The sequence below is a fragment of the Salvia miltiorrhiza genome, chromosome 1 (assembly GCF_028751815.1).
Source record: "Salvia miltiorrhiza cultivar Shanhuang (shh) chromosome 1, IMPLAD_Smil_shh, whole genome shotgun sequence".
In the NCBI taxonomy this organism is placed as follows: Eukaryota; Viridiplantae; Streptophyta; class Magnoliopsida; order Lamiales; family Lamiaceae; genus Salvia; species Salvia miltiorrhiza.
Window position 1 is genome coordinate 72,657,958 of NC_080387.1, and position 22,987 is coordinate 72,680,944.

Sequence of the window (22,987 nt, forward strand, 5' to 3'; positions counted from 1 at the left end):
GATAAAAATTAAGAAACGATATTAAAAAACCGCGGATATTTTCATATTAGTATATAAACCAGGTACATATATACTTATACAGTGCAATTTAACTAAAAAGGGAATAGAATGTTACAATGATTAATTATAATATATATTAATTATTTAATCTGCTCTAATTCTCTATGCCCCCTCTGCACAATGCTTGTGGTTCCTACAAACAAAGTAGAATAAAGTTGCAACAACCGGTTAGCATCAAATATCAAAAGATAAATTAATATTATCCCACATATATAAAAGTAAAACTAAGAAGAAGAATTTTCCTTTGAATTACCTTTCTCTTTTTTAGTAATTCCTATTTTAGATCCTCAATAGTATAGAGATCCTGCAACGTACGTATTATAAATTGTAATTTTCAGCAAATTTTCATTGAAAAAGTGAAATAAAATATATAAATAATTAGCATAAACAAGGGGGGAAATTTTTTTCCTACCTTGCCACCAATTTCCTCTTGGAGCACAACTAGAATTGCTTTCATTTTGCTCAGCATTTCCTCCATCTTTCTTGAACTGTCGTTGACACAAAAATAAACATAAATTTCATAATATCTAGATAGAAAATTTTCAAAAATTATAAATTAAATTTTCTTGATATTTCTAAAAATAAATACAAACTTACATTTTGTGGAGGATTATTCTGAGATGTGGGAGAATAAATTTCTTGGCCACCATAATATATGGAAGAATTATAGTAGCAGGGTTCAATTGACCTTCCATTCTCATCATAACTCGAATTCACACCTTTCTTAACTGGATTTCCTTTCACATTCTTATAATCTGATGTAAAAGAAACAATTAATCAAGTAATTATATATTTTGATTTGATGATTTCAAAAAAAAATATTTTTAATATATAGATGTTTTTTGACAAACCTGTAGCTGTTTCTTGTTTGGCATTTCCATAAGCATATGCATAGTCTTTGGGAGAGGGATCTCTTCCAGGAACCTGAATTTTTTAAAAATGTTTCTTTAAAAAAAGATGGTATTTTGAATAAATTTAAAACCATTTGATTTATCATTTTCATGGTGATACTGATGTCCAATAATACATGCATGTTGTACAAGAATATTCTCTAATCCTAGCACTAAAGTAAAAATATCTCAATGGGAGAATATTCACAAACTTTAGATATGTAATTCTTAAATTTATGATATATACATTTACCAATATTCTTGATCATCTTCTTCCCATAACTATGCATCCTATTATCCACCAAGAAAAAGAAAAAAAACTTTATGACTTTAGCTTGTGAATCTAGACTTAATTAGTATATAAATACACATATACACACACATTACATCTCTCACGTACTAATTAATTAAAAACGTCTTTTTTACTATAAGTGGCATCTAAGTAACTAAGTTAAACAAGATTCCACAACTTAATTTATTCTAACAAGATACCATTAATTAGTTTAAAGATATATGTAGGAGAAGATTCTAAATTGAGAATGTGATGATACATTATCTTGATGGCAGAAATTCAATATTTTTTAGTAATACTTAATTTCGCAGCGAATGCAATAACTTTATACGTTCACTGTATCTCGATAAAAAAAAGTAAGAGATGGCGGTGAAAATTACCATGGATGTTTGTGGCCCAAAGATTGATCCAAAGTAACCTGCGGTGGAGTTCGGAGAGTTCGAGGATGAGTCCTTAGGACCGAAGAGATCTACGGCGAACGACGGCGGCGGCGACGACGAAGAAGATCCCACTTGCTTATTTGCTCTATCCATTTCAAGTGTGATAATTGTAGTAAAATTAATGGAGGTATATATGGATAAGATAATATAGAATTTGATGCAAGAAGAGAAGATGGTAGAGAGGGAGAGGACACGTGAAGTTGTGTGTGTGGAAAATGAAAGGCTCTATCGCCCATATTTATAGATATACCCTTTTTTGAGAGAAGAAGATATTGTAAAAAATATTATTCCATCTCCTACTTTAATTTTATAGCTGTTTTCGAATTTAATTTTGCATGAGATCATGGTAACCAATTTAAAATGTTTTATTTAATTTTGTGATCAAATTTATCCGAATAGTATATTTTGGCCGATCTACATGAAATCTCACTTACCAAATCGAGATCCCACTTGTGCCCTTTGACAATTGCAAACCTCATGTTATTCTCTCTCTCTCTCTCACTTGGTGTTGAAACTCAAATTGTTCTCGTCTACATGCTTTAGTGGTAAGAGTCAAATGCCTAATTAATTTCTTTTTCCTTTTAATTTCTCATTCTCTTTCTTGGAGGTGATGTTATGGAAATTGAACCCGGCAGTCCATCGGGTACTCCGGTGGGACTTAACGACGGCACCGCCGTCAGTAATTACCAACGGCATAGAATGTCGTCGGTAATGTCATCACCGATGACGGTTTTATCGGTGGCAGTTTGCCGTCGGTAATGATTTTTTCGATGGGGTACCGTTCTTGGGATTACCGACGGCAATCACTGTCGGTAATCCCCGTGTTTTTTTGTAGTGACATTATGCCTTCAATGTATGAGATAATTAGATTCATGCACTAGCTAGTTCCACATATAATAGACATACAAAACGCACATTTTTTTGTCGTGTAGGGATATGACAATTTTACCCTTGTAAAATTTTAAAGTATAGCTAGCAAATAGTTTTGATCTTTGAGGTAAAAAGGAGTAAAATTGCTACATTTTGAATTGTTAATTTGTTATAGTTATAGTTATATAAAAAAAAATGTTATAGCTCTAGTAATAAACTTCATATTAATAAGTGTAATTTTGGCCAATCTCATATAATTGGATATTCTAACAGATTAAGTTTTAATTTTAAACATTACCTTTGCATTTAATTAATCCTAAAATCGTATGATTCACATTCATGTATATATCTATCAAGGTAAGCTTTTTACCAGTTTTGGTATAGCATATTCCAATCTTAATCTAATGTGCAGTCTTATTCGGTAGAAATGACTTCATAATCCAATTATCCAATTGATATGCAAATATATATACATACATATACAAACAAATGGAACATTATAGGTAATATCTTCTTTATTAAAAGATAAAATTAACCGATCCTTACAATTATCTAAACAACAAGAAAGTCTTCTATATTATATATGCATACGTTTGTATGGCGCGAACCATTCACATACTCTAAATGTCTTTTTAAAATATATGAGTGACTTGTATTTACGGGCAGGGGCAGAGCCAGAGCCAAGCCCCCAACGACCGGGGGGCAATTAAGGCGGAGAGTGATAGCCCCATCCACGTAGCTCCGCCAGTGTCTGCACGACACGACACGAACGTTTGCATATGAGAATTTGTGTACGTAAAACCAAGTTGTATGAGGAATCCAATCACACTAGGCCCAATTAGTGCTAAAACTAATATTTTTAAGCTTTAATTTTTTATATGTATAGTAAAACAATCTTTGACCTATCTGCATGCATATATATGTTTCCACATAGGGAGAGAACCTTATCCAGTTATCTAGGATTATCTTCTTGCCACCCCCTACCCCCCCCCCCCCCCCCCCCCCCACACACACACCCCCACCCCCAGCCCCAGCCCACAACCCTACGCCTTTCGGACAGCAGTCATATATTCGGCTGTCCATGTCATAATCTTGTTCAAACAGTTGACTATTAATTCCTCCATTCTTTTTACTGCAAATGTTGCTCGAATAACCATGTGATCGGTAAAGATTAGGACCTTTTTTTCTTGGGGTATATTTCATTAACGAATCTATGGGGGGAATCTGATTTATAGAGAAGAATTAAAGAAAGACTTGATTTCGTACATGCGACGATGTCTTCAACTTAATTTTTTGGATTTTATTTTTCCCCTAGCTAGAAATCTCTTCTTATGGAGGATTCTAGATTATCCTTTATATATATATATATACATAATAATAATAAATGTTATATTCGGATCATTTTATTGCTCTTAGAAGAAGATTTTTTTTGTTCTTTAATTATTATACAAATTAGTATATAATTGGAATATTAATGCAATATAATTATATTTTTTAATGATAACAAAGATATCAATATTGGAGATTGGCTTTTAGTTAATTAAATCGTCCTAAAATTCTCCTCGTAGAAACTATGAATTAGACAAAAGTATATATAATTTACCCTAAAAATATGATTCTTGTCTTGATAATTTATAAACATTTTCGACACATTTATATATGGTACGTATTTTTCCTTCTTCTATTTCTAATTATTCTTTATTTCTGATTTCATATCTGCAGACAGATGGAAGCAAATTAAACCAGGCATTGAAGAAGGTATAACTTTTATTCTTAGGGGTATATTTCCATTGACGAATAATCTTTAAAGATAATATTTGGTTTGTTAAAGGAAAGAGATCATCAATTCAGCATGTGCATGATAATATTATATTGCATATATTTTGATTCTACTTTAATTTAATCCCTTCAACTTCTTTTCGAATTGTCGTCCAAAACTATCTATCTAGTCGCATCTTTGATCATGTTGATCTGTTCTCAAAAAAAAAAAAAAAAAAGATCATGTAGATCTGTTTTTAATATGTTGAGTTTTTTTTTTTTATATGTTTCTTTTTCGTATTTATCTTTGCTTTATTTTTTTCCTCCTGTTTATTTGGCCTTTGATGAGGAATGGAGCCACCATTTTTTCACACACACACACACATGATTTGATAAACACCGATTTATTGGTTAAAGAGAAAGCATTTTATAGCCTACTACATTGCAAAGCCACAATATAAATAGGGAAATAATTAAATCAAAAGATTTCTGAAGAAATTAATTTAAAAAGACAGTCTTCATGGTTTATACATCATTATTAATTCTTTGAATAATTTAAATAATTTTTCTTCAGCAATATCACTTTTAATGTACAGCAAAAACATAGTCAACTTTTCAGTTGATTGCAATTTGGATTACGCCCAATTTATCCAATCACCAAAAAATCCGGCCGACATGTATTAATTACTTAATTCATGTGGATTTTTTTTATATATAAAAAAAATCATGTGGATTTTTATAAAGTTAATTAGAGTTAATAGTTAAAACATGACCGTAACTTTTAATGTTTTTAAAAATAGGACTATATGTTACGAAATTTGAAAATAGAATTATATGTTTCAGAATTTGAAAATGAGGATTATAAGTACTATTTTTTACATTTACACTACTATAAATGAGGATATAGTGTAAATGGGGACATATAGTAGTGTAAATGTAAAAAGTGGAAATTATAGTTATCATTTTTAAATTTTGTAACATATAATCCTATTTTTATGGAGCACTGAAAGTTGCGGTCATATTTTAACAATTAGATCGTTTAATTAAGTAGTAGTATAATTTATGGTCAGTACTTTAAACTTTTTTAAAAAAATATAGTCTGAACTTTTAACGTCTCTTTAAAAACTTTAAATTTCGTAAAAAAATCTAATATTGACATGCGATTAAAAATTAATCGAAAATAAGGTAAACCAAACACCATATATATATATATATATATATGGTGTGGTTCTAGAGAGAACTACATTATTTGTGAGAACGTGAGAACCATCAAATCTAATAATGCATCTACTGTAAAAATTAATGCACTAAAAAAATAAAAAAAATTGCTCCCTTCAAGATTAATTCGAACCCAGGATCTGCATTCATCCAACAAGATGATGCATCCACCGTAGATCTTGATGATCGAATGGCTGAAAATGGTTCTCCGGTCTTCTTTTATTTATGGTTCTTTCTTGAACCTCTCCCTATATATAGGGAGAGGTTCAAGAAAGAACCATAAATAAAAGAAGACCGGAGAACCATTTTCAGCCATTCGATCATCAAGATCTACGGTGGATGCATCATCTTGTTGGATGAATGCAGATCCTGGGTTCGAATCCTGAAGGGAGCATTTTTTTTTTATTTTTTTAGTGCATTAATTTTAACAGCGAATGCATTAATTTTTACAGTGGATGCATTAGATTTGATGGTTCTCCCGTTCTCACAAATAATGTAGTTCTCTATAGAACCACACCCAATATATATATATATATATATATATATATATATATATATATATATATATTACTGAAAATTTGTGGCAGTTTAGTTCGGTAAAATTTCAAATTAAGCATAGCACTTTTTATTTATTTCTCCCAAGTGATTCATGCAAGCGGTTTAATATTTTCAGGCACCACAAAACTCTCTTTTGCTACAATCTCATTTGAGTGTGGTGTATTATATTTTTCACATTTGTGTGCTATATATAGATATTTCGTCTGCATCGGAGTGATTTGCAATTCAAAAAAAAAAAAATTAAGGACTATTCTACGAGTCCAAAAATGTCAATTGGCAAAAAAATTAAGGGTCCATTTATAGAAAAGCAAAAGAAATAACGTCAATTATTTCACTTTAATTTCTTGGATCATTGTCCTCATCTTGTAAATCATCAAACTGGGCCACCTATATATATAGTGGCGTCCACTTCTTGCTTAGTATTTTTAAGACAAATAAGATATCGTAAGATAATGTTATATATATATAGCTTATAAGTAGGTAGGTCCATATTCAAGAGAGCATAGACATTTAGTCGATTAATTAGCACATATTGCAATACTTAATGTGATTTGCATTTTTGTTAGATATGGTCATTCACTAGACTAGGACATGAAATTTTTTTAAAGGAATAATAATGGTTTCTTATTTTTCGTTTATGGTAACTCGAACCTCCAGCTTAATTATTAGAGAGGGAAAATATTTTACCATCTGAGTTGCGTTTCGTTGTTTAAATTAGGACGTGTAAGATGATGTCTTGTTCTCTAGTGATTTCCTATAATGTAGTGATTGTATTTTCTTTCCTAGTCACATAGTATGATAATATTAAAGTAATGATTGATTAATTATCTTTTCATGGAAGATATATTATTTTTATACTATCTTTTTGTATTCTTTCATAATTATTATCTTACCATAGGAACTTCTGCTCTTGGATTTCCTTAAATCTAGAAGTTGTCATTATAATTTGTTAATCTAGATAGTAGCCTAGCATGCACATTATATCATTCTCATTTTAAAAAGCAGAGAGTTTTAAATTGATCGCAAAATTAATATTACAAGGTGAAATATTGTAGAGGTGAAGAATCTCAAATTAATAGATATATAGACTTGATTGTGATCAATTAAAGCAGTACGACTACGATAAAGCAAGAGATATCATGATCATGAGTAGTGCTTATCTCTTTGCCGCGATTAAAATAACAAAACAAATTGAGAGGTACTCTTTATATGGATGAGTGTCTATTTCAGTACTATGATGCTTACTTATAATTAAATAACTTAGGAAATAGAAATCAAATGAATCAATACAGATTTGATGAATATCCAAAACTTAAAATATCTTATAATGCCCAGAAATTGTCATACGAATAGGGAGGGCTGGAAATAAGTCGAGCCGAGCCGAATACTAATAGATTCGAGTTCGACTCGTTTAAATATTCGGATGTTCAAGCTTGATTTGAATTTTTATCTTATCAAGTTCGACTTGCCACCCACTCATCGAGTCTGAGCTCAGTTCAGGTGGTGCTTGATAATATTGACTTCAAGCTTGAACTCGAGCTCAATTCGTTAGATGTTCGTATATAAGATGTTCGAGTTCGAACTCGTTAAAAATATTTAGCAAAAACTTTTAAATTAATATCTTACTCGAGCTCGACTTATTTAAGGCTCGTGCACTAACTCGATTGAAGGCTCCACTGAGGATTCATAAACAGACTCGTAAACATGTTTCATGTTCGCGAGCTCGACAAGTCAAAGTGCTGTCAGGCTCGAATTCGACTAGATAATTAAAATGATCGAGTACGAAATCATGGCTCAAGCTCAACCCGTTTACTATTGAATCGAGCTCCAAACGAATTTTTTTTAACCGAATCTCGAATAACTTACGGATAACTCTGTTCATTTACAATCCTACCAACAATACATAGCCCAGAAAAATGATATTTTGGCGAGAATATGCAATTATAGGTCGAATTCAATTTGCATGTCGATCGAAAATCTGCTTCGTTAGTTAGTATACCACATTCACGATGCATGGAGATTATAGAAATACTAGCTCGGAACAATATATATTAATCTAATCTAATGATATTAAATTTAAACTTTCAATAATATAAATATTTCTATGCCTTATTTTTACGTGTCACATGCGCATTAATTTGATATACATGCATTTCATATTGTTATTATATATTATATGAAAAAAATGACAATAATATTACAACTTCTTGACTAAAATTGCTTCCACGGAACACATTTAAGCTTGTTTTGGCAGTTGCCCTCCCATTTGTCTTTGCATTCCCCATTTGCTTCATCACAACAGTGGCACACTAATCCAATGTTCGAGAATGTTCCTGAATAATCCATATATAGTTCCAAAATAAAATATAAAAAACAACATTAGCTACTAATATAGTCATATATATAAATAAAAAATTACTTATTCTAGTAATTTAAAGATTCATTCAAATTATTAATCTTTTATATGATTTTATAATTTTCACAAAAACAAATTCTCCCTCAGTCCTGAAATGAGTGCACTCTTTTTTTTAAAAAAACTTTTAATATATATAGATATATGTCCATATTATAAAAGAAATTTGTTTTACAAAAGTTGATTTGCTTATTATATTCTTCTATATATAATTAATTTAAGGATAATTGTGTTGTTTAAAACTATATAATTTATAAAAATATTATACATTATTATTACTATTATGCTTGTCTTTTAATAGAAAATGCCTAAAAATGTATGAAATGACAAAAAAAAAACTTTGTAATGTATTGAAATTAATTTGTAATATATTGAAACTATACAATCTACGAAAATGTTGTTCTTTATTATTACTATTATGCTCATCTTTTAATAAAAAATGTCTTAAATATACGGAATATCAAAAAAAAATCCGTACAAATTCAGCCCCCTCCAAAATTAATTCCTAGCTCCGCCATTGATGACCTTTATTTTTTGCAATAAAAATACATAAATTTAAGGTTGATTCTGAATCGTCCAACGACGGGCAATTTCACTCAGATCCAATTAATGTTGCAGTGAAAAATAGCAAGTCGTGAGACTATTCAGATTGAATTTGAAAAAAATTGTCATATTTCACCCTATTATTGGTTCGCAGCTTCGCTTAGATCCCTTAATTAATGGATTATTCAGATTGGATTTAGGCGAAATTGCCCGTCGTGAGACGATTCAGAATCAAATCTTAAACTCATGTATTTTCTGGCAAAAAATAAAGGTCATGATATAAACTAAAAAATTGGCAAACTTGAGGTATAGAGTTATGAGCGAAGAAAAAAGCCTCACAAATTAGTATTTGTTGTAAATAAGTTGAAATGTTAAGATTAAAAAATAAAGGATAATTTCTAAGAATAGAAATTGCAACTGTGCACATTTTTGTGGAACGAACACGTACATATGCACATTTCAAAATGCTCATCTACCATCATATGTTAGATTTAATTAGCAAATTAAACTCGCGGTCGAACTCGAACTCAAGCTCAAGCTCGACTAATTTATAACAGAATATAAAGAGACTTACTCTGTTGATTAAGAATAGCAGCTGTGGCTTGAGAGCTCTGTGGGTGATGATCTATGGCAATAAAAGCTATGAGAAACAAAAACAAGCATTTTACATATTTACTAGACATGGCTCTTAATTTTATTTTCCTCAGCTTCAAGAAAAACACAAATACCAAGAAAAATTTATAAATGAGAAGAAGAATAAAATGGTGCAGCTTTGTAAACTTCAATTCCATGAACATCTATATATAAGTGTGTGCGTGTGTGTAGTGCCAAATTAAAAGAAATTAAAGTTTTTCTAAAGTCTGACTAAATTGAGCTATATACAGCTGTTCCCATTTGGTTTTGATGCAATTTTGAATTCAACTCGTCCCAAAAAAGTGATCTACTTAGAAATAAGTTTTGAATTCAACATCAGATTTAATTGCATATTATTGAGAAATTAATAGCAAATTTTAGCCAAATATTTGTCCTGGTTTCAAAGGGTTAAATAATTTATTTCTTGACTCGTTAAATTTAAGGAAGTGTAGCACATATTCGCCGAATGTATCTGCTGGTTTCAAAGGGTTAAATTAATGATTTATTTCATATTAAATTTCCCATATGTAAATAATTAGGAAATGTCACAAAGAATTCAATATAATCTACCCAATATTCAAAGTACCTGTGAGACTTGAATCAACGAACTCACTAAGAAAGTGTTTTTGGTGTCTCAACTTTGTCATTTGGATTAAATCTGATCGATGTAATTTTACATTTTGATTGAAAAAAGAAATCTTAATTCGTCTCCAAAAATAGAAAAACTTGATATGAGGGTATCGTATTTTGTCATTCTATCTTGTACTTTATTTGAATTTAATTATTTGCCTCCATAAAATATTTATATCATGAACAACTAGGCGTGGTACCTAGATTCAAACATAATTAGAATTCTAATAATAAAATGAAATATTTAAGGTGGCGAATAATTGATGTATGTGGAGTATAATTGGGACCAAGTTGTTGATATATTTTCAAATTTAACTTTTACACAATGTTAAATAAATAGATGCTTCTATGGAACAAAAGATACAATAATTATCTCGAAACATGCATGAATTCCAATGAATTTAACATATGCTTTTTAGTAGAAAAAATGAAAATTGAAAAGGACATGCACTTAAATTTCCACGACGCCTTTTAAGTTTTTTCATTATGAATTTCGTGCTAATTACGTTACGAGACTAATTTCCAATACTTACATGATTTGTGATTCTAATTAACCCGGATAGTTATACTTTTTCTTGTAATAGGAGAAAAAAATATTAATCACATAATACATAAACTCTATTACTAGCTCATTAATTAGTCATTACCGCTAAAAAATGAATATTCAATAATAATTCATTATTTTTCCCTTGTGATCACCCGAACTCCAAACCTCATTATTAGAGAGAAAACGTCTTATCAATTCAGTTTCGCTTCGTTGTCGAGTAACGTCTCTAAGACTGAGCCCACTAAATATAATTTATATATGCTACTATTATATTTCTTGTGTAGTTTGTGAACTACTAGCTAGAAACTATGGTCAAGAATTTTAAAATTAATAAATAAATAAAGGAAGAAATTGGTCCAATAAGAATATGAATTAACACCATCAAAATCAAAACAAGGCATAATAATATTTTAATTTATAAAGAAGTATAGGGTTCGAAGACTTGAATATTAATTTCTAAACAATTGACCTTTACTTTGCACCCGACCTTCACTTAAAACAATTAACAATGACTAACTAATAGAAAATAATAACCCATGTCTGTTGATATTCAATCTGAAGTTGAAAAATCAAGTGAAAAAATGAAAATTAAATATTACCCGATTGACGTGTAGCATGGGCTATATTGATCAATAATGCAGAAATTAATTGCGATTAAAAAATAAAAAGGTTGTTTTCAACTTTCAAGAGACAGATGTGGTAACAATGTATATAACCAAAGAAAGAAAGAATATCCTCTTCAAAAAAAAAAAGAAAAAAAAAGAAAGAAAGAATATATATATAAGGACAGCCAGAAAGCATCTTAGAACTTAGAACTTCAACACATGGGAAAATTCTCAAGAGTCAGAATCTTATTCAAACCTATAGATAAAAGTTTCTTAGGGGAAAATTTCTAATAAAAATGTGTTCTTTTCGGTTGATAAATTTATCGCAGAAAAATAAGGAATAATAAAAAAAAATCATTTAAATATTTATTTTATTTTTTCCTCATTTTTTACAAAATAGAATTTTACCATTTTACATTCCTTCTTTTCACTCCAAGAAGAGATAATATTATCCCTCTATTTTTAGTGTGATAATATTATCATTTCTTGAAGTGACAATGAGGAGAAATGATGAAATTATCTTTTATAAAAAATGAGAAAAAATTAAAAGAATTTTTTTTATTAACCCTTATTTATTCATGATAAATTTATCAATTAAAGAGAACACCTTAAAAAGTAAAAGAATATGTCAAAAAGACATGATTGAACATGATCAAGAGAATCTTAACTAAAAATTAATTACAAGGAATAAAATATGTGGCCATTATCCCATTTTTTTAAATTTAATAATATTTTATTTAAATACGAATGATGGATGCAATCCAACAATAAGATACTAAGCTCATCGGAACGTAGTAAACAACAAAATTAGATGCTGGAAATAATGAGATGCATTACAAATTCAATCTCCCAAGCTAAAGCCAAATCCTACTAGAGGATAAGTTTGAAATCCGAAGCATGTTCATTTATTTTTTACCAACATATCAACAAAAATTAGTATGTTCGTTTATTTTTTTTACGAACATATCAACGAACATTAGTATGTTCATTAGTATTTTCTACGAACATATCAATGAACATAATAATATGTGGATGCATTATTCACGTAACAGACTCTTCATCAAAATAATATTTCATAAATGAAAGATTTGATTGCCTATATCTATGACAATTAATGAAAATATCTAATCTTCATCAGATGAATCATCACCCTTGGATATACCAAGATCGACGCACACGATTTAATCTTCGTTCTTCGAATTTTTTATGGTCTCCATAGAACTCTATCCTATATCTATATATATATACAATTTAAGTTATTGGTTGAACTTGAACTCGTAACCTTTCAATCACATAGAAAATCAAAATTGTTCGTGGAATTCGAACTCATAACCTTTTAATAAAACCAGCAAAATAGCGGGCCGAGTTGGCCTGACGGGCCTAGTCAGGGCTTAGCCCAACCCTTCATGGGCTCACGATCCAATTCAATGGGCTTTCAATCTCCCAAAAAAGACCCAATTTATATACGATGATAATTGGGAAAACCCTAACTCTCACCGTAGCCCTCCAATTGCCGCCATTCTCCCTCTCGATCTCAGGAAATCCAAGCAATCATGGGTAATTCATGGCAGCGGTTTTTACTGTACGATCTGATTATGTTGATTTGGTATTGAGGCAGCGCTGATCGAATAAAATCTGCAGGTAAGGTTCACGGTTCGTTGGCGCGTGCCGGAAAGGTGAGAGGGCAGACGCCCAAGGTGGCGAAGCAGGACAAGAAGAAGAAGCCGCGCGGCCGAGCTCACAAGCGGATGCAGTACAACCGTCGTTTCGTCACCGCCGGTAACCTTATCATTCCTTTTTCTGTAGTTTTTTGGGTTTTAAGTGTTGTGTTGCATCTAAGCGCCTTACTCTTCTGTTGTTTATGCCTAATTTCGTGCTTTGCTGAATTTTTTTCCAGTAATTAATTAGGTTTTCTTAGCTATTTTCTGATCAATTTGGGGCCTCATCCCATACACAATGCATTGTTTACGCTTGGCCTGCTTGTTTTTTTGTGATTATAATTTTTTTTCTCTTTTAATTGGGGTTTTGAGATGTGATTATAATTTATTTTTTTCTCTTTTGCATTTGTTGCAGTTGTTGGCTTTGGAAAGAAGAAGGGGCCAAATTCATCAGAGAAGTAATGGGTGAAGAAGAATTTTATTGGTTTGATCATGTTTTAGTTTTGCTAGTTACTGGATTAAACTTTATCCTATCATTTTGAACATAATTAAATGTGAGCAGTGAAATTTTGAATTTTTTTTTTGTCTGTCTCCTATTGTTGTCTTGATAGTTTGAACAGCCATTACAGTAAATTGTAAAGGGTGCAAGTAATTTTTGTTGGTTTCGATTGGAATAATGAATTGAGAATTGGCATAAATAATCAAAAGGTTTAATCATAAACATACCAAGTAGTGGTAATAATAGTTTGTGTTTTCACTTTTAAGTTAACTTTAAAAAATATTATACTTCAAAAACTCTCAGTTTTTTTTTTTTTTTTTTTTTTTTTTTTTTTTTTTTTTGATCGGGCAAAGTCATGTTAGATGTTAGTAGTTAGTTCTCCATCCACTCCAAGAACCACCTTATCTCTCCATTCACCAAAATTCACCTTATATCTCCAATCTCCAATTCGCTCCCAAGAGGGATCGAACCCGGGTCACTTCACTTATGTGAGGACCTGGTGGCCAGTGGGCTAAGCCCCCTGGTTTTTTCTTATTTATTCCCAACTTTACAGATTGAATGACGAGTAAGATTTTTTCTTCAATTTTATTATATCGATAGCAGATTCTCTGGTGAGGTGACTCGTCATTCTATAGCTGAATTTTTTCATATAAATCGTCGAATATTTTTCAAAATTGATGTATTTTTGAAGTGAAAACGTAAATTGGGGATAGTTTTTGAAAAATTATCTGAATAAGTCAATCTATCAGCTTGCCTTTTCAATTTTTGAAATTGTTATTTCCTTCTTCTACAAAAAAATTGTCATATTATGATAGTCATGGATTTTAATAAAATGTGAAATCATTAGTAGAATAAGGTTTAAATTTTTTTTTGGATAAATTAATTGTATTAAATAAAGAAATTTAAAAACCGTGTTACATTAGAGTTGAAAATTCCTTAACGCTTGGCCAATACACACGAGTAAGGTTACATTTGAAAATTCCTTAACGCTTGGCCAATACACACGAGTAAGGTTACATTTTAAATGTAAGTGAAATTGTTTAGACTCTATAATAATTATAAATAAAAAGTAGCAAATTTTTATTGATTTGGCAAACAATCTTTCTAGACAACCTATTTTTCCTGGCAATGAAACATTTCGAGTGGTAAGTCGGATAGATTAGAACTTTTGAATAATCTTCCTTATCTAAAAGTTTGGTCATCCACTCAAATAATCATCACAGTTTATTTAGATATAATATGAGAGTGCGAAATTATGTAATAAGATAAAAAGGCTTGAAATATATATTTTTTTTAATCAAGAGATAAGCCAACTTATTTCGTAGCAATTGCGGAAAAATAAAAATAAAAATTGAAATCATATTTTCGAGGGACAAAAAATCCGACCTGCCGGATTCGAACCAGCGACCTAAGGATTTCAGCACACACTACAGTCCTCCGCTCTACCAACTGAGCTAAGGTCGGATACGTTATATATACTATAATCATTATATAAGTTCGATTTCTTCTTGGGGCTCTGCAATTAACATGCTCCTTTACTAAATTAATTAATTGACAAACATTTCTTCTTTCTGTAATAAATCAAAGCACGAATCAAAAGCTCGAAAATGTTATCATAAGGTCACTATATCATTAATAAACACCAAATACTGCATGTACATGTACATTGGTAGTATTGGAATAAAAGAATTGAACATCATTTGCAACAAATGGATAAAACAGAAGAGCTATATGTATCAAGTCTTTCCATCATTCAACCATTATTCAGTGAACACGAAGATAGCTACAAACCTAAACAGTCTACTTGTTTTGAGTCATGGGAATTATTGTATTCGTGTGGAGAACGAAGAAAACACGTGGATCGTTCGTACCTACTCAGCTTTCCAAGAGGAGAGCGGAGGTGTCTCGGAGGCGATCCAAGTGCTAGCCATCAGAGCATGTCTTTCACCCTTCACGGTATCAGCGGAGACGTAGGACTCGAGTTCAGCCATATCTTGTGGAGTTAGTTTCACAGAGAGAGCTCCTATGTTTTGGTTCAAGTTTGTGATCTGGGTGGTGCCCGGTATGGGACACACATCGTCTCCTCGGTGGTGGACCCAGGCCAACGCCAGTCGAGACGGGGTGCAACCCTTTCGTGCTGCCATCTCAGTTACCTTGTCGAATACCACCTTGTTCGTTTCGAGATTTTCTCTCTGGAACCTTGGGAGACTCTACAACACAAGAATGATGCACCAACATAATTAGCATCTTTCTTCACAAGAGGTGTTGCTTCTATATAAGATCGAGGTAATAGTTTGACAAGTGACATGATCTGATAGAAAATTAGATACCTAAAAACTAGCCTACAACATACTCTGCAGCGACAACTTCTTCAAAAAAAATTCATCTCAAGAGATGAATATCACAGAAAGTGCAGCATTAATCAAGTCCTTGAAGTACACATTATGCATTTTACATCTTATAAATCAAAGCACGAACGAACAGTAGGAGCCTGCCATGCATCTGATTCAAGGTTTATAGAAGGTCTTAATTGAACATTAATACTTCTGGCTAACATTAGCCGGAGAGCAGAGATCCTCTCCGGCTTTTAAGAAATGCACAACCTATTCCATCAAGACAAGCTCTCTTTATTTTTCTTTTCTTTTGCTCTAAATCTTTCTATTTCAAAATGACAATGTAGTTAACATATATAGAAAGGGATATCAACTTTTGATCGCACATTGAAAAGTATAAGTACTAGACTCGGTCCAAATCAAGATATGCAGATTCAACGTTTTTAAGTTCCATGAGTTATCTAACGAGCACAATTACATAAGCCTACTTTAAAATCATTGAGAAAGATAAAGGTTACAACTAACCTTTCGCATGTCACCATCTGGCAAATTCTGTATCAAATGAGCACCTGAAGAAAAGAAACCCCGCCCAAGTGGACTGTATGCAACAATTCCAATGCCAAGTTCTCTGAAATTGACAAGAACAGAAATGAATATTTAATATTTCTTACATTCTAGAAAGTAGATAAATGGAAGAGAATTCATTGCCTGCATGTGGGAACTATTTCGTCCTCCAAATCCCTTGACCACAAAGACCATTCGTTCTGAATTGCAGTTAATGGATGAACAGCATGAGCCCTCCTGATTGTTGAAGCAGAGGCCTCAGACAGACCAACATATTTTACCTTCCCCTCTTCAACGAGTTTCTTTAGTTCTCCCATCTTGAAATAATGCCACAGTCGTTTAGCAGAACACCATATAAGTGAACAAAATGAAGCATACATAACATTTTACGCGGCTGGCTCTTTCTTCCTAGCAATAATCAGCTACAAACTAAAAAGAACAAGAACTATCTTCATCGTGGGCCACTAGCAACTACTTGATATGCATCCTTGCTTTCCAAAATTATTAACTCAAGTTTCCAAGAAGAGTAAAGTGTACCAACTTATAAATCTTTTGAAATATTGGTTTACATCCTATGCGGGGACATGACAACTTTCTTGTCCATCTCTCCACCATCCAAAACATAAGAAAGAAGTATATATAGATGCTTACACAAAGAGGAGACACATTTGAGGCAACAACTAAATCTATAAGTTGACAACTTCAATTCAACTATGACAATGATGCACTTTGGCGCAAACAACTGATGAGTAAAGAGATCAAACCGTGACTTCAATTGGCACTCGGGTATCAATCCTATGAGCGTAGTACAAATCAATGTAGTCAACGCCAAGACGCTTCAAGCTTGCTTCACATGCTGCCCTCACATATTGTGGGTCGCCACGTATCTCCGTATTCCCATCCTTTGTGGTTATCCCAAACTTTGTAGCTATTTGCACTTTTCCTCTCGCTACCCCTTTCAAGGCCTATACCATTTCCAGTAAGAAAATAAGTTGCCTATGACTAACCTATCAAAAATCCTATTACACTCCTCAACATGAATTTACTAGTGAAATTCACAGATTTCAGGTGGTTCATTTAGGTTGATCAAATATTAAGTCCTTAAAAACTAGATCCCTTTAATCAAAAACTAGATCCCAATTCCCCCAAATAGCCCATGAAAACAAGAATTTGCCTACAATTCTAGTTTAATGGCAATTAATTCATCCCAAAAGGCAATCATTTACATGCTCTAGGTCTCCCTAAAACAATTTTCCCCCAATCTCTCGCCCAAAACACAACCAAAGAGACTCACATTTAACAATGAAAATTCTCCTAAAATTCATGAAACATAACCAAGATCACTAGCCATTTGCACACTCCAAAGTGGCGTATAATAAATAGCAAAATCGACAACAATTTCTTCTCAAATTTCATCCAACGATTCGGTTCAACAACTAATTCAACACCTACACACGTCGAAAAGTATCAAAAGAAATAACGCAATAATTCGATTAAAATACCGAAAACTTAGAAAACATCAAAAATCACGGCGCACCTTGCCTATGAGGGTTTCGTTGGTGTAGGGCCCGTAGATGTCGGAGGTGTCGAGAAATGTGACGCCGGAATCGACGGCGTGATGGATGAGCTTGATCATATCGGCCTCGGGCTTGGGGGGGCCGTAGAGAAAGGACATGCCCATGCAGCCAAGGCCTTGCTTCGAGACGTGGAGGCCCTGCGACCCCAGCTTAACCCTCGGCACCTTCACTTCCATCACTTGTGATTCCACCAAACCCAATCACAATGCACCTACCCTTTTCTTCTTCGTGATTTCGAAAAATTTTCATACGTTGTTCATTGGTTTTAATTTTTTTTTTCCCTTTTCAGTTTGATCGCATGGATTCAATTCGATCGAATAATGTGTTGTTTATATTACGTTGCTTTTTTTTTTTTTTTTTCGTTTGAGAGAAATGAAAACCGGTGTTAAGATTTGATCGGCAGTGGCAATGGAGATTGAATTAAAACAAAATTTATCTGGAAATATATATTTTCTGGCCTAAGCTATAAACGTATTTGGTGATAAGATACAATATACTCGCAGGACCATTTTGAAGAAAGAAACACCATATTTAGCCACTAATTAAAAAATCACAAAATCTGACATTTTTTTTTACGTTTTAAGACTGTTTCACCCTTAATTAAGGCGGATCAGATTCGAGTCGGATTCGAATTTGTGTGCGGATGAATTTGTGTGCGGATTAGGCATATATGGAACAATTAGTGTCATATATATACTCAGTGTTGCACGAATAATACTTATGGCCATATTAGTGTCATATACTTGTGTGCTGATAATACTTAGATGAGTACAGTTATATTAAATGACTATAATTAAGGATAAAACAGTCTTTACACGTAATGAATGGCCAAATTTTGTGTTTTTTCAATTAGTAGCCAAATATTATGTTTCCTTCTTCAAAATGACTATTTTAAAAGCGCTCTATGGTGAAAACGCATAAAGGTAAGCATTTTCATTTGATCCATTCCCTCTATATATATAGATATTATATTGAGATTTTTCTTTTTCCTGGTTTCATTCAAAATTCTTGATAGCTTCTAGTTTTGGTTTCAAAGTTGTGCATGTATTATGTATTCTGCACATGCAATAAATTTTGAGTTGCTACAGTTCTTAAACAAAAATCCAACAAAAAAAGAAAAAACATAAAAAGGCCTTATTCAACCAATCTTCTAAAACAAACTCAAAACAGTTCAATGTGGAGAAGAATATCTCAAGACCACAATTTAAAAAAGAAACCCCAATTTTCATACATATACTATGCATTCACATTTAAAGTTGTCTGAATAGATGATATGATCCAGAGTTTGATAATAATAATTAAAAAAAAAAAAAAACATTGAATTCAGAGTATTTTTGTCACTGCAATCAAAAGGGCTCCTCAGACAAGGCCCCAAAAAATATTAGGAGGAGGTGATGCACATTTTTCATGATCAACTCAATCTTCTCCGAGGAGCTCCTCTTTCCATCTCAACTTGCTATTCCGGGAAAGTTCCCGTGAGTCGAATATGGTCCAAGGTACGTCGTAAACCGTACCTGTTCACTGCCGCCATGGCAGCCCTGTACCCACCTCCGTAAGCTGGGGAGGCGTCGTGGGCGATCTGGTGCATGAAAAACTCGCCTAGCTTGTTCTCGACACTGGACTTACCTCCCTTCTTGGATGCTGACCAAGGAGACGACGACGATGATGATGAGGATGAAGACGAAGCTGTTGACGAGGATGAAGCTGTAAAGGTGGATGGTATGTTTAGTACCTCCGACTCCAGCCATAGGCGAGCCAGCACTTGACAGATACCTTCTTCCACCTCGTGCCTCAGACGACGATAGCCTGCACAATGCATAACATGCCATAAGTTGAATGATTTTTAACCTAGAAAACAAGTACAAACCATCCCATTTATGTGAGGTGGAGCAACTTAAAGGGCGCGGAAATTACCATTGAGACGTAACCATCCGTGCATCAACTCGTGTGCAAGGATTGCTCCGGTTAGCAACCTGCAGAAAGAATTCATTAAGTACTTTCAGACAATATCGTGTAGGAGATTCGAGAGTTCTCCATCACGTGCCAAGGGTGATATGAAACTCTGCAAGGAATATCTCTGCTAATACAGAACTTTCGTTTATCTTATATAGTTTTTAGCTCTATTAGTGCAAACATTTCAAGGAAATCTAACTCCTACATGAAGCATTTCTATGGCATTTCTATGCTTCTTCCTATTATTGCTCGTGGTACAAACCCCAGATCTAGGTAAACGGAGGTGGTATCCATAATAGCCGAGACTAAATTTTATGATCCAGCGAAAGAGGACTCGTTGATAGAAAATCACAGTTACCTTGGAAGGCCATACAAAACCAGAATGGCTGTAACCTCACACCTCCTGACCAGCTTCTGCGGTTGTGTCCTCATTCCCACTAGTCCACAGCGCTCCATTCTTGGTCTTCTCGACACCTGAATATTGGTCAGACGACATAGAACTTATAATACTTGAATTGTTCGAGGAAAGAGTGATTCAATGCTACTAGAGAGCTTACACTAGTAACGGTCTGCTCTTCTGATAGGCATAAACCTCTTGTTTCTGGCATGTGATGGTAACCCTGCAAAATGGTAATGATTCGGATAAATAAAACAAAAAAAAAAACAATATAAAAATGGAGGTGGAGAAAATCCTTACGTGTTTCTTGCCTTCAATAGCCTCGTTAAGGGCTAGTAATGATTCGGATAAATAAAACAAGAAAAACAATATAAAAATGGAGGTGGAGAAAATCCTTACGTGTTTCTCGCCTTCAATAGCCTCGTTAAGGGCTAGTCTTTCAACAAGAAGCATTGGAATTTGCTGATCGATTCTCATATTCAATCCCTCATAGTAGTCCCTAATGGCATGGTACAACGGCTGACAGTCACCGGTATCCATAATAGCCGACTCCATGCACTCCAAGCATATACTACGACTATCTCCGAGCGATATGTATCTAGTATTCCATGACTTGAAACAACACAAACCGTAAGTTGCAGAATTTCATCTGATAGTGTAGAAGCTTCAGTTCCACAGCAATGTTGAACAAAACCAGTAACAAAAATGTATACCTCCAAACGCTCACAACTACAACACCTAGCTGTATTGTCGTGTTCGTGTGAAGGACAATACTTTTGAGACCAGAATGGGTGGCATCTGTATTCTATCAAGCCAGCCCCATTAGTGGGAATCTGCAGATTAGGACAGTAGCAAATTAATGTCGACAATGACATTTGAACACTTTGGACTTGGGATTTAAATGATGCAACTTACAAACTGATGGCAGACTTCACATTTTGGATGTGTGAGCTCTTTGAAGCAGGACTTATGGTATGTGTCTTTTCCTGACAAAGAGAACTATACTAAAGAAAAATAAACCAATAAGAATTACATATTAAAAAGGTCATAATACTACAAATCGATAATAATGTGATGATCAATGAATTCTTACTAGAGCAGTAATTCAAGACCAAAGGGCCAACCTACCTCATGTTCAGTAATTGGGTAACCACATGCGCAGCAGCAAAAGCACTCGGGATGATAAAACGTCCCCATGCATCCCAGATAATTTCCATGCACGATTTCACGATCACAACCTCCACATTTTCTGCAAAAGATCAACGCATCATTGCCTAACTTGACCAGCTAGATCAAACTCAAGGCGTTTGCAAATAAGTTTTTCAAGATTTCTTTGCACAAAATTTGTAAAATGAAGTACCTATAGGCCTCCTGGTAATAATCTCTAGGGCCATACTGAGGGTACGGTGCTGAGTTGAAATTATCGTGAAGTGTCCTCGCTAGATCTTCATCGTTGGCTGTTCTCCATCTATATCCTGCACAATAAGTTTTCCATGGTTATTACATAGATGCTGTTGAGGAAGTAACAAGAAGATATTACCATTTGGTTTGCTTAAATCTTCATTCAAAGAGAGAGCTACTGCACGATCTAATTCTTCCTTTTCTTTATTGGCTCGAGAGTGGTCATCCTGCAGAGGGATCAATTCTTCAGAACCAAGCAGGATAAGTTTACAGAGTCGTAAATGGTTCATTCATAACTTCCATTATAACTTTTCTAATTTGAAATAATAGGGATATTTTACATTTTGGATCAGTCCATGTAAATGCAAACTTTGAGCAAATTGAGAGTGAGTTGAGTGTAGCGTAGTACAATAAGCAGCTCCAGTAATCCGAAACTGTAGCTAGTCACTTTCATGAACTTATCAAATTGGTGTGAAAAATATAAATTATTTTTTAAATTGAGAAATTAGTCTTTCTAGTCTCGGATTGATCGCAGATGTTTATCATTAGAAGGGGCTCAAATTATGATATAGCAATCCCACTATAATAGAGTAAGTATCAACTGCAATTAGCAACAACGTATCAAATATATCGCCGAAGCTCTATTTTCATTTATCAAAAAAGTATTCCAACAATTGTAGTCACTTCTTAATGCAAACATAACATTCCGTGATGATATGAATTAAGCACTAATTAGCCCTAAGTTAATTTCTTTTTCTGATATCCAATACTATGGATGATGTAGTTTAGCTCTATACAAAACCATATATTTTTAGGAATAATGTAATCCACAACTCGTTATGCTTAAGATAAAAAATCTGAGGAGATAAGAAAAATCTCCAAAAAGTAGGATAAGTATATGATACCAATTTGAAATATCTCTATAGATAATTTCATCAGGAATATATTCCACATATCTTCAAACCACACTTTCATATTCAAATTCGTATATAAATAATCACTAAAGTATAATATTCCAACCGCTGATGGTGTCGGTGATGAAAATTCAACCTTGAAATTAAACACAACCACATTTTTCAGAACTCCATTAAAACATGTCAGTTAGCTACTTGCAAGTTGCAATCCTCCCACGAGTGGCAAAACGGTTC

General features: G+C 33.1%; 4 protein-coding genes, 1 long non-coding RNA gene and 1 other non-coding gene across 6 annotated transcripts; 1 reads left to right on the forward strand and 5 right to left on the reverse strand.

Moving 5' to 3' along the window:
- Nucleotides 1-23: 23 nt before the first annotated feature.
- LOC131006010 (uncharacterized) lies at nucleotides 24-1,924 on the reverse strand. Its single transcript, XM_057933162.1, has 6 exons — nucleotides 1,623-1,924; nucleotides 912-984; nucleotides 658-815; nucleotides 473-548; nucleotides 314-364; nucleotides 24-193 (listed from the first exon to the last, which is right to left on the reverse strand). Exons 1-5 carry the CDS (start codon nucleotides 1,773-1,775, stop codon nucleotides 348-350), a joined length of 477 nt encoding a protein of 158 aa, XP_057789145.1. The 5' UTR covers nucleotides 1,776-1,924; the 3' UTR covers nucleotides 24-193; nucleotides 314-347.
- A 6,229-nt stretch (nucleotides 1,925-8,153) lies between these two features.
- On the reverse strand, nucleotides 8,154-9,952 carry LOC131006049 (uncharacterized). The gene is made up of 2 exons (XR_009095403.1): nucleotides 9,617-9,952; nucleotides 8,154-8,419 (listed from the first exon to the last, which is right to left on the reverse strand). It is a non-coding gene; the product is annotated as an uncharacterized LOC131006049 (long non-coding RNA).
- Nucleotides 9,953-12,722: 2,770 nt separating this feature from the next.
- On the forward strand, nucleotides 12,723-13,696 carry LOC131006037 (40S ribosomal protein S30-like). Its single transcript, XM_057933197.1, has 3 exons — nucleotides 12,723-13,014; nucleotides 13,099-13,236; nucleotides 13,531-13,696. The coding sequence occupies exons 1-3, from the start codon at nucleotides 13,011-13,013 to the stop codon at nucleotides 13,575-13,577; spliced, it is 189 nt and encodes a 62-aa protein (XP_057789180.1). The 5' UTR covers nucleotides 12,723-13,010; the 3' UTR covers nucleotides 13,578-13,696.
- A 1,298-nt stretch (nucleotides 13,697-14,994) lies between these two features.
- Nucleotides 14,995-15,078, reverse strand: TRNAY-GUA (transfer RNA tyrosine (anticodon GUA)). Its single transcript is given in 2 exon segments — nucleotides 14,995-15,030; nucleotides 15,042-15,078. It is a non-coding gene; the product is annotated as a tRNA-Tyr (tRNA).
- Nucleotides 15,079-15,328: 250 nt separating this feature from the next.
- Nucleotides 15,329-18,504, reverse strand: LOC131005945 (probable aldo-keto reductase 2). Its single transcript, XM_057933069.1, has 5 exons — nucleotides 18,049-18,504; nucleotides 17,276-17,476; nucleotides 16,656-16,828; nucleotides 16,473-16,575; nucleotides 15,329-15,824 (listed from the first exon to the last, which is right to left on the reverse strand). Exons 1-5 carry the CDS (start codon nucleotides 18,262-18,264, stop codon nucleotides 15,486-15,488), a joined length of 1,032 nt encoding a protein of 343 aa, XP_057789052.1. The 5' UTR covers nucleotides 18,265-18,504; the 3' UTR covers nucleotides 15,329-15,485.
- Nucleotides 18,505-19,291: 787 nt separating this feature from the next.
- LOC131005895 (protein DA1-related 2) lies at nucleotides 19,292-22,066 on the reverse strand (the record flags this gene model as incomplete). Its single annotated transcript, XM_057933015.1, is given in 10 exon segments — nucleotides 19,292-19,894; nucleotides 20,003-20,061; nucleotides 20,400-20,515; nucleotides 20,599-20,661; nucleotides 20,838-21,050; nucleotides 21,152-21,271; nucleotides 21,354-21,437; nucleotides 21,567-21,687; nucleotides 21,799-21,913; nucleotides 21,979-22,066. Coding segments are annotated over 10 exon segments (1,329 nt in total), but the record flags the coding sequence as incomplete, so codon positions are not given.
- Between the last annotated feature and the right edge of the window lie 921 nt (nucleotides 22,067-22,987).